The 12,096-nt window shown below is 41.2% G+C and overlaps 1 protein-coding gene across 1 annotated transcript; it reads right to left on the bottom strand.

Annotated features, from left to right (window-relative positions):
- Positions 1-6,489: 6,489 nt before the first annotated feature.
- metap1d (methionyl aminopeptidase type 1D (mitochondrial)) lies at positions 6,490-10,357 on the bottom strand. Its single transcript, XM_084008039.1, has 10 exons — positions 10,297-10,357; positions 9,817-9,965; positions 9,556-9,705; positions 9,334-9,482; positions 8,764-8,806; positions 8,501-8,664; positions 8,278-8,375; positions 7,993-8,040; positions 7,825-7,903; positions 6,490-6,715 (listed from the first exon to the last, which is right to left on the bottom strand). Exons 1-10 carry the CDS (start codon positions 10,337-10,339, stop codon positions 6,619-6,621), a joined length of 1,020 nt encoding a protein of 339 aa, XP_083864165.1. The 5' UTR covers positions 10,340-10,357; the 3' UTR covers positions 6,490-6,618.
- Positions 10,358-12,096: the final 1,739 nt, after the last annotated feature.

A 12,096-nucleotide genomic window follows, 5' to 3' on the forward strand; every position in this document is an offset into this window, starting at 1 on the left:
ATCAACCTTATCGCTGATAACGGTGGCGCTGTGCAACGTGAGGTCAGGTGTGTTACGAGTTCTTTCACACTAGAATATAGAGCTGCAGCGATGATGTGCTTCTGTAGTGGGAAGTTACCATCGCATTGATTGACAGAAAGCCAACAGGATTGTTTTACAATTATTATTGCTGAGAACAATCTCTGTGACAAATGCAAGTTTATGATACTTCATATAATCTTCACAAATGAATGGCACTTTTATGATTTTATGTTAGATTATAAACAAATTACACCACGGTTAAAGTGTCATTAAATCACTTTATACCTTTGTTTCAGATGCTTCAGAATTCACCAGAGGGGTATTTGCTGATGTATTTATATTGTGTATGTACCGGTATTATAAAGTACAACACTTTAAAATCTCTTAGGCCAGGGTAGGGTGCCAACTCATTTCCATAAACTTCCATACTCCAGTGTGCTTTATATTTACATCCAATTCTTTAACAGACAACTACTGTTTAATGATCGACAAAAACGCCACACCCCATCAACAGCATCATGCCCGCTTTTCTTCTTCTCCTCTACTATTCTCCAGGGATATAAAGGTCACTCATCTACACAAGCAGAGCGAAAGGCCCCACCAGCGACAGTCGAACATCCATTTATTGACATTCAGTCGGGATTTTAGCATAAAAGCACATAACTGTGAATGAAGGAACAGCAAACAAGTTAAAATAATTACCAACTGTGAATAAATCCTTGAGGATAAACTGTTGAATGAACCAGTATATGTCTCAACTGGCTTCCTCATCACGTAATTAATGAATCACTGCTGATAAACTGCTGAGTCATGAGCTGATTGGCACATAATTAATCATTGTTTAAAAACATAGTTACTCTTAGTTATTTGAAAGGGTTTTATTTAATCACAAAAAAACCCTCATATATGCATGGAAGCACGGCAAATTATTTTAATGAACTCTACCCAGAATTAAGAATTGCATCAGACCACGTCTGTGTATAGCATGTCCATGTGGAGAACAAACATTGCCTTGGGGTGCTGAATTAGAGGGACGATGGAGCAAAGTTCTCTGACACACATGTTAAAAATTTGGTGCCTGGACTCGCCCGAGCCACATCCCTGTAATTGTTCTTGTAGCTGTAGATTCAGGTACACTAAGGAAAAACAAACGCACACTCACCTGAGGGTGTGGCGCACTGAGCTGAGTGCTAGGGTGTGTGTGTGTGTGTGTGTCTGTGTGTGTCTTTATGACTGTAGAAACATAGCCTTGGGATACTGATAAATGCACACACACACACACACACACACACACACGCAGAATCAGTTTCACAATCATATTGAACTCCAAACCCGGGATCTTTCACAACTGCAACACATTAAAGCACTCTCCCTGAGCGCTTGTGCAAGCCTGTAAATACGCCTACAGCAGATCATCTCTGATTAATTTATGGATGATTCGGAATCAGATCCGAGTAATGTATGAAACCAACCAAGAATGGCTTTAACAGCAACGCAGGCCAGACAAATGGGATTAGTGAGCCAGTTGGGTTTGAGTAATGTAATGTAACTTAAAGGAATAGTTCAACATCTTTGGGAACTATACTTATTTGCTTTCTTTAGTGTGGTTAATAGAAATCCATAACAAGTCTGGTGAGGATGGTGTGTGTGTGTGTGTGTGTGGAAGGAAAGCAAAGCTATCAGTTAGCAAGCAAGTGACATTGTGGGGACAAATGTCTAATTTACATCCCCCTGTGTGGTATCTCTTATTCACAGTATTGATCCTATTTTTCAGTAGAACTCATACTCATGGTTAAAACATAAAGACACACACACACACACACACACACACACTGTATGCTGTAACAGATCCTTCACCTGTCTTGATGAGTGTATTGATTACAGTCAATAGGAGTAATTGATGTCTTCTCTTGTCCAGCAGTGATGTAACGCCCTCAGGGTGATTGCAACCCCCCTTACATATATCTCCTGAGTGTGTGTGTGTGTGTCCCAGGCCAGCCCTGGCCAGAGGATGTAATGTGAGATGTGAGATGAAAGTATAGGGACAGGTCCTTGTGTTGGTGGGTCCAGGTGTGCAACAAAAACAGTTAACCTGAGGGAGATGCACAGTGAGAAACGCTGTCTTTCATTTGGTTCAGTTTTCCCAGACTTATTCATGCTGGTGGAGGTTAATGTTTGTTTCAGCTCATAAAATAGTTTTCTTTTCAAGCTGATCTGATCACCCAAATGCCCAAATCACCCACTCCTCCCAGTGAGCCCCCCCCACCCCCCCCCCCCCCCACCCCACACCCCACACACACACACACACACACAGTTAAAGGGTATTGCTCTGAGCTGCCTAACCAGTTTTCATCTGGTCCACACTGTAATATAGGGCATTCTAGGGCAGTGAGCTCCAGTGTGTGTGTGTGTGTGTGTGTGTGTGTGTTATCAGAGACCTTTTCGAGCTGCCTCCGGCAATGCACACGGTCTACTCACTCACACGAACACAACTGCACCTCTGCTCTTATTTTGGGCAGTCTGCTGTAGTTGTTTAGAGTCAGGAAGGGTGTCAAATGAACAAAGAGAAACACAAAAGCTACACCCAGGAATCAAGGACACAACGGGATGCGTGGCTAGCCGTCCTATCTGTGGTCCGGGAGCACCACGTCACTCTTCTTCAAATATTTCCACTGTGTTAAAAAGACAGAGAAACTTTCCTTGCGGTGAAAGAGTCAAGAGGTCAAACGAGAAAGTTTTCCGCCATGTAACTGCCAATCAAGAGGGATCCCGCCCTGCTGCAGTCTGGTGACTCGAGTTTACAATCGTCTGCTCCTGCCACACGCATACACATACATTCTTGCAAATTAACTGTTGCTTGTGACACACACAGCCTCTATGTGGCCTTTGACCCCAAAACACCCTTCATTTTAATGTCCCCAATGCAAATATACTCTTAATATGACACGTAAGGTGACCGTTCAAAGGGTTTTATGTTCTCAGCAATGTTTTTCTTTATCTCCTTGAAACCTGCACCCTCAAATTTGCAAGAAAGGTTCTTTAATCAAGACATTGATTTAGACCAGAGATCTTCAACAGGGGGGCTGTGACCCCTAAGGGGGTCCGCAGAGATACTGCTTGATCCCAAGCTTTATTTCTTCCAAAAATGTAAATATGTCCAACAATACACATTAACATGAATACAAACTATAATAAGAAAATATAAATCTTCCTATTTATTCAATGTTATGAGGTGGCTGCACTACACATTATTATTGAATAAGCAACACAATTTTATATGACATGTAATAGGGGGTCCCTCCGCTATGTCACTATAAGCTGAGGGGTCCTTGGCCTGAAAAACGTTGAAGACCTCTGATTTAGGCTATGATTCAATGAATAATTACCAGTATATGAAATGTCTTCCTCCAGTCTTTGTATACTCTACATACACATACATAAGAGAATATCTTTTATAAAAGTAAATATACTATTAATATTAAGGGAATATAAATTTGGGGAGGACCCTGGGAACATGTGTACCACTTTGGTCCTGACTGAAATATGCTAACATGCTAATTAAGATGACATCAATGCTCACAGTGAACATAGTGACATTAGCATTCAGCTACTTACAGCTTCATGGCTGATAGCGTGTTTATAGACGTGTTACCCTCAGAGTTTGGAACCTAAGAAAGAGTGGAGAATGAAATAACAGCTGCTTTCTACGTAGCTGGGTTCAGACCATGATCTCAACCAAAGGAGAAACAGTGTGTTTCTGTTGTTCCGACAGTTTCTCTTCACCATGGCGATGTCCGTGGAGGTGTTTACTCCCTCGACACCATGTAGCTACGTGTCCCGGCACAGTGCTTGATGCCAGCTAACAAACTCAGCGGTTTTTGCCTGGGCTTCAGGTGCTCTGAGTCCAGAGAGGGTTACTCAGTCATATTTAGTACATGCCATCTGTGCATGCGTGTGTCAGACAGATCTGCCTCCACAAGTCTAAAAATGATGCCTCGCTTTGTTAACGCCACAGTTTCACAGCTCACCAAGGAAACCCAGCATTCCTGTGCAGCTCCTCGGTGAGATGCCAGGTAGGTGTGATATATCACAGTCTCAGTGTCACACACATACAGTGATGCATCTATGTACACCTGGGACGGGGAGAAACATAACACACACATCTACTCATCCAGCAGAGAACAACTTAACCACAGCACACACACACAGAGAGACACAGAGAGAGAATGGAATGAATGAGGAATGCAGATGGCAGAAATTAACATCACATGAGACTGTAGAAACAGCAGATAAAGACCTCCAAAATATACATTTTTTAATGGATTGATGGTGGGTTTCCACCCTGATTGCTGTATTTCATTTGAGGAGATCAATATCAGTAATATCTGTAATATCGCGTCTCTATCTAGGCTCTAAAAAAAGGCATCATAGCAAAGAAGAAAGCACACACAACAGCTGATCTGATGCAACGTTTTTAAGGCAGGATGAAATATTCGCCACTTTGGCCTTTAGAGAATGTTGCATCAATTTTAGTCAAATTATTTTAATAATATCAAAGGATTTGCTGAATTTATGAGTCTGTCTAATGACCACTTACATCCATTTGAACTGATAATGTTGCTGAAAGAGCCACTTTCCAAGAAGTGGAAGTGTTATTTCAAGGATGGAATACCAAAGAACAGGCAAGGACTCACAGGAGAGCAGGAATGAGTCCCAACATGCAGGAGAACAGCGAGAGGCAGGAGAGAGAATTCATGACCACAATCCAACACCTCACCCCGCCACTCCCTGCTCCTCCCTAAAACTTACCCTCCTAACACCTCTAATCCCCCCTAATATCCACCTTCTGCTCTCTGCCTTCACTTTCTCTCCTTCTTGACAAACCTCTTATGTCTTGTCAGTGTTTATGTTTCTAATTTAATAAATCATATGCTGATGGGAGGCCATTAAGGATTGTTTTTCATGGAAGGAAACTCACACTCCCTCGGACACCCTCACACACACACAGACACACACACACACACACACACACACACACACACCCTAAAATGAAATGGGGAGTCCTGCACTGCTTCAACATATAACACAAAATCAATAAAAAATAAATGTTTTTGTGCACTTCAGTTCAACATTTTAGATCTGTCTTTAAGGTATTAAATTCTGAATTTGTCCCCAAAGTTTCGTCAAAGCTGAATAAATGTACAAGTAATTCCTTATCATCCTATGTCTTGCATCAAACAGAATTATAATACTGCATCTGAATCACTTCCTGCCTGGAAGACTGCTCATATACCCATTCACCTTTATTTGTCTAATCCTTCCTGCCCCACCCACAAGCAGGTACTGACATGAGCACACACAGAGAGAGAGAGAGAGAGAGAGAGAGAGAGAGAGAGAGAGAGAGAGAGAGAGAGAGAGAGAGAGAGCAAGAGAGCACATTTCGACAGGAAGTGAAAACACATCAAGAAGGCTGGAATGCAGTTTGTTGATGTGTTGTTTGTTGATTATTTTTGCATGTAAATATAAAGTTAATCTGTCATGCTTTGGAATTGATTGATGACTGTGGGAATAGATATTCAACATTGATTCATTATTGATACTTATGGATTTATCTAACTGCTCTTTCCATTGGATTTGATGGTCAATGTGTTTGTTAAAGTGTGTGCTGCCATCTACTGGCTATAATGTGTCACTGTGTCACTTTCCAAGAGTCCTCACTGACTTAACAATGACCTGCCTTCCAAATAACGTGCTTCCTCTTTTGATTTTTAGTACTGCAGCCGGCTGCCCTCACAAAGTACGGACTGTTGCATGCAGTACGCATCCAACTTTGTCGTAACGTTGCACCTTGAACTCTGACCTCCTCCATCTGATGTGCAGAGAAAGGATTGTGGGTCAGAATCCTGCAAAATGCAACTGGATGCAGTAGGAAATTTTTAGCTTACTGCATTCGGCATGCTACATATTGGGATATGCTAAATATGTTCTGCCATACTAAATAAGTATGGTAGAACAGATCCAAGAATGCACAAAAAACATCAAGTACGCAGTTTGTGTTTCATGAAGGAAGGAAAAACGTATCGACCACAGGAGCAGAACCCCTGCTGAGCTCATATTGAGGGCCGAAGCACCTATTGAGGTCATGTCTTCTAATGTTTTGTGGCTTTAAGGGTGATTCACATTATTTTAACATTTAAAAATGTGATTGCTTTTCTTTTAGGTAAAAATTAAAATTAAAATGATAACTATTATTCCACAACATAATTGCTGTGTAGATATTTCCTAAAAGTTCAGTCAATTATTAAGTAGGACCAGCAGCCACTTTTTATCTACACATAAATGGCACAGCCTTCGGGAGCAGTTTGAGGTCAACATCAGCATGCGGATTGGAGGAGTCGGGGATCAAACCGCTGATCTTCTGAGCCACAGCCGCCATATTCACCTCAATCAAATTGAATATACAGATACTGTATGTGCAATCACTATTTAATAATTATAAACTTTACAGGTAGAAACAACTGACTTGTTTAAAATACGTCTACAGTGTTTTGATATCTCAGGTAGTTTGAGGTAAAGAGATTACAGTTTACGTGGTCTTCAGCAGTCAGACAGCAGATCGCTCTCTTCTGGCAGTTTGGTGAGAATCTCCACTCCATCAGATGTGACGACCACCGTGTGTTCAAACTGAGCCGACCTGCATGGATGTCAAATTTAAAGAGAACACATGAACAATTGCAAAGGAATAGATCAAGTGGGGTGTTATGCCGATTAGCTTTTTTGTGAGTTTGAAGCATGATATTAAAAGACTGATATCAATCAATCAATCAATCAATTTATTATTTAAAGTGCAAAATCACCATGGTACATGGTCTCAATACACTTAACAGTAAAAACAAGAACAATAATAGCAGACAATAAAAATAAATAAATAAAACAATAGTAGAAATAAAACAAGAGTAAAACACCAGAGGAGAGTGATAAAATTAGTTAGTGTTAACCAAAGTATTGGGTAAAAAGGTATGTTTTAAGACGAGACTTAAAAATCGCAGTGGATGTAGCATCTCTGATGTCTTGTGGAAGGCCATTCCATAAGAGAGGAGCACGGTAGGAAAAGGCCCTGCCACCAGCTGACTTTTTACTGATATATGGGATGACCAGGAGGTTTGAACCAAGAGAACGAAGAGGACGTGACGGAGTGTAGGGAGTAAGTAGTTCTGTTAAATACAGTGGTGCAAGTCCATTCAAGGCCTTATAGGTTAAAAGAAGAACCTTAAAATCAGCTCTAGCTTGAATGGGCAGCCAATGTAAGGATGCCAGGACCGGAGTTATGTGGCAAAATTTACCTGATTTCATTAAAAGTCTAGCGGCTGAGTTTTGTACAAGCTGGAGACTCCTGGTAGTGCAGATGGGGAGGCCGGAAAAAAGGACATTACAGTAATCTAAACGGGAGGACACAAGGGCATGGAGAACCACCTCGGCGCTACGCAGGGATAGAGAAGGGCGGATTTTGGCAATATTCCGCAGGTGAAAGAAAGCTGTTTTGGTGATTTCACTAGTGCAAGTATGGAACTGGAGCTAGGGAGCAATTAGCTTAGCATAAAAGACTGGAAACAGCTATCCTGGTAGGTGCAGATGCATCGACGTTCCATCTCATTTGGTTCAAATCCACAGACAAACAGGAATGTAAAACCAACTATTTCTGTTGTTATGGGCTTTTACATGCTCTAATGGTGCCAGCTGGGGAACCCTTTAGTCTGGAATAAGTGTTTTGCTCGACATTTCTGGTCATCCACCACCACGTACCTTTTATCGTCTGCGGACACTGCGGTCCACTTGTCCCTCAGGATTTTAAACTCCACAGAGCCCTCCATCAGTATGGGCTCTACAAATGAACAAACGGTATCAGGCCTACACTAACAGAGGAGCATCTTCATAAGCATGCATGCAAATTTAAAAAGGTTTAAGACTTGCCTATTGTGAAAGACATCCCTTCATCCATAGTCATTTCATTGTCATTAGCTGAAAATAAAGAGAAAAGGATACTTTTCTTCATTAATCAAACAGACATTTCTGTAACATAGGCATGGTTTCCCTATTAGTGTTAGAGTATTAGTCTCTTCCGAGTGAGATTTACAATACAAAGACTATGCCATACATGATATCCAGAGACTCCACATTGATTATACAGAAGCCATATATTCCGATTGAGAGGTGCATAGTATACATTCACACAAACACACACAGACCCTAACTTACCATGGTGCCAGATCTCAGGATGGCAATGAAAGTAGGAACCAATTCCGTGTCCAATGAAATAAGGGCAAACTTGAAAGCCACTGGTGTGTGCAATGTCACTGCCAGAAGGACAATATTCATATTAGCATATTAGAAACAGTCAATGTGATCATATGTTGTATGTAAAGTGTGTATATTGTGTCTCTCTATGTGTGTGTGTGTGTGTGTGTGTGTGTGTGTGTACCTGATAGTGTTTCCTATAACACAGAGCCGTTCACCCGGCTTGCAGGCAGCGATGGCCTCATCTCGGCAGCGCCTGGCAGTTTCCACCAATCGCTGGCCGGCCTCATCCACCCGGCCAATCAAGAAGGTTTCTGAGGTGTCACCATGGTAACCATCTAAATACACCTATCGTGAATAGGCAAAAATTAGTGATGGCAGCAGTGTCGCTGGTGAGTGGTGATGTTTGGAGTAAAGTGTTTGAGCTCGTTTAAGGAGTGGACTCACAGTGACATCGATGTTGATGATATCTCCGTCTTGAAGTTGCCGACTGCAGGACACAGGCATATGAAATATGAATGTCGCATACATAGAATCTCTTTTGTTATAATAGGGCACCACCATAGTAGCCCACCTTCTCAATATACAATATATATCTAAATTCTGTATTTACCTAAGAAGACAAACTGTCCAATAGTCAATTCTGTTACAATATAATATGGTTGTTTTGGATGATATGAAACAATTTTTCAAACTTCTCAACCAAGTTCAGCATGCAAAATGTCTATAAAAACTACATTTTAAAAGATTTAAGTTGCCAACATTAATTTGAATGTGGTTAAATGTTTCAGAATCACACTTTGGAAAGATTTGGTTTGGTATATTCAAAAAAGGTGTGTCGTTAGGACATCTTCATATATGTGGCCATTAACTATGTTCAGTTTTAATTTATATTTGCCTCGTTGACTGTTGACTTCAAATGCAGCTCCTATTGTGTGCAGCACAGGGTTAAAAACACTACTTATAATTTAAAAGTTTTCTCACCCATCATATAAACGTTGTCTCATGCCCATTTACCTGTCAGGTATGCCATGGCAGATCACGTTGTTTACAGATGTACAGACTGACTTGGGGAAACCCCCGTATCTGAGAGGGGATGGATAGGCGTTGTGCTTTATCGTCTCCTGGTGCACGATGAAATCTATTTCATCCGTTGTCATGCCAACCTGGAAGCCAGAGTATAAATTGTTCGGTTGTTTTTGATGACGCACAGACACAAACTTTACTTGTGGTGCTTACCCTCAGACTGCGTCCAGCTAATAGGAGCACACGTCTGGCTAGCTGACATGCTCTGGCGAGGCCTTCGATCTGCTCCTGGTCTTTGATCTCGATGTAGTCTGGCCAGTCTGGGACCAGTCTAGAGCCTACATAGTCAGGCCGCACAATGTGCTGCAGTCAGGGGAAATAGGAAAGACAAAACACAGAGTGCAGAGAGTAATTATTGGAGACCAAACCACAATATAAAATGAGCTGGCTTACAAAAGCACGAGGGTACTGTACCTTGGGTACTGCATAGGCAGGCCTAACTGTAGCTGGGCGAACCACATTATGAGAACTTGTCCACTTCCTCCAGAAGAAGCGCCGATGTTGCGGACTCAGTGAGGCTGCGTGGGCGTCACAACAAACCCTCCGCAGGAGACCCCGCAGTCCTGGAGCAAAGGAAAGAGCAGAGTATCCTCTTTCACTAAGCTTTTCTGACACGAATACTTGGTAGAAATACACACGAACGGTAATGTCACAGGCACACACGCGTATGTAACCCAAAACAACTGTCCATAATAAGTGTACTAATGTTTTAGCAGTTAGTGGTCGTGTTGTTACTGGACTGCATAGTATTTCGAGGTCTTTCTAATGTTCTCCCCCTGCTGGGTCTGAAATCAGTCCGGTCGGTACACACAGATTATCTTAAAGTTAGTTTAAACCGAGGAGCCGCTAATTCTAGCTGTCTATCCGAGCGTGAACGGTGTTAGAGCTCAGTACCTGCTGATCTGGTCGCGAGTCCAGCGGAGCAGGGCGCCGCCATTGATGCTCATTGGTTGTCACGTGGTGCGGAAGCTACGTGACACGTGACTATGAATTCGTTTACATGACAACATACTGTACAAAATACTCTACAAGGCATATTAAGAACTATGTCATTTTAATTATATTGTATTTATGTATTTCCTTATCTATATTTTGATGTTGTTCTACTTTGTCCTTGTTTTCCTATGATTGTGTAACATATCATTCTTTTGTCCAATAATGTTGGGAAAAAATCAAAATCTTTTATTTTTAACTGCTTGTGTAGGTTTCGTATACTATCGATCGTGGTCATTGTCCAGTATACTTTAGCAGCTCCATCATTTCTATAATGCTGTGTTGCATTATTATATGGGGGTCAAGTGGTAGAATTAGTTTGATGTTTCATTCAGTATTTAACTGAAGCAACATGTGTACTACCAGCAAAATATACACCCTGATGAAAGAATAAGACACTACTTGTGTTTTCGTATGGGTTATATACTAAGATTATCCAGTATATACTGTCCTCGGTTTGGCTTGTTCAGGATACTGTCAAATTTGATCAGATGAGCTGTACAAGGTCAGACGGACAAAGTAACGGCATTACAATGACAATACAATGACGATTAAATGACGATACAATGGCGATACTATAAAGTGGCACATCAAAAGCATTTTACATCACAACGTTATGACACGCAGGAATGGAACAGATTACATGACCTCTATTATTAATTTCTACAAAATGGTGGGGGAAACAGGGGTTTTGACTGTAAGCACTACTAGCGTGTCTTTGAAAGTTACAGATGGTTATATGCAGAAATAGCCCACAACCTTACCACCTATTGTTGAACAAAGTTATGTAACACAGGCCATGGCTGGTGCTCTAGTGCAGTAAGTGTACTGTCATAGGTCACTGCCTTATCGGTGAAAACAAACACTGTTGACATGTCATATGGACACTTCACAGAGGTCAATGAGATACCAATTATGTGATTTTGTGCTGAGGAATGTTTGCACTTTTAATTATTACTATTTAATACTTTTTAGGATTACTGGATGTCGAGCTGAAATTAAAAAAATGCCTTTTTAACCCTTTCAGATCACATCCCCACACATACTGTCCATCTATACAATATTGCAGAAAAATAGTTCTAAAAATCGATTTCGTTGTGTATTTATATCAAAATCTCATATTTTCTTTCTTCTTGGAAACCCAAATATGACACATGCGTACACCAGCTGGTACAAATCAATTTCAACCAATATGAAACCCATCAATCTAACTGCGACTTTGACCGGCACAGAGAGGGTCGCAAGCTTTTCAACGATCAAATGAGATTCCTCCCACGTTACGTCCTGCCTGCGTCACTCGGATATACGTCACGATGCGGAAGCTAGAACTGAAACGCTTCAGCTAAGTTTCAGCTCGACTTTTAGCACACTGTTGAGGTACTTGAGTACATTTTAATGCTAATAGGCTTACTTGTACTTAAATAGGATTTGAATGCAGGGCTTTTACTTGTAACAAAGTATTTTTACACTGCTGTGTTGTTACTATTAAAGTGTGTCATTTCTGCGAGTTCACATCAGTGCAATATACACACCCCTTGCATCATCCTGCGTCTCCCTCTGAGAGAGTGCTACGAGTAGGGAGCCTATAGTTGGATTCAGGACACAGTCCCCCCGTGACAACAATAAAACCTATTGATATTGTTGCTCTATACTAATTCGAGAATCGATTCAATGAGTGACTATGCCGCTTAAAGGTTGACC

Source organism: Eutrigla gurnardus, assembly GCF_963514095.1.
Source record: "Eutrigla gurnardus genome assembly, chromosome: 4".
Classification (NCBI taxonomy): domain Eukaryota; kingdom Metazoa; phylum Chordata; class Actinopteri; order Perciformes; family Triglidae; genus Eutrigla; species Eutrigla gurnardus.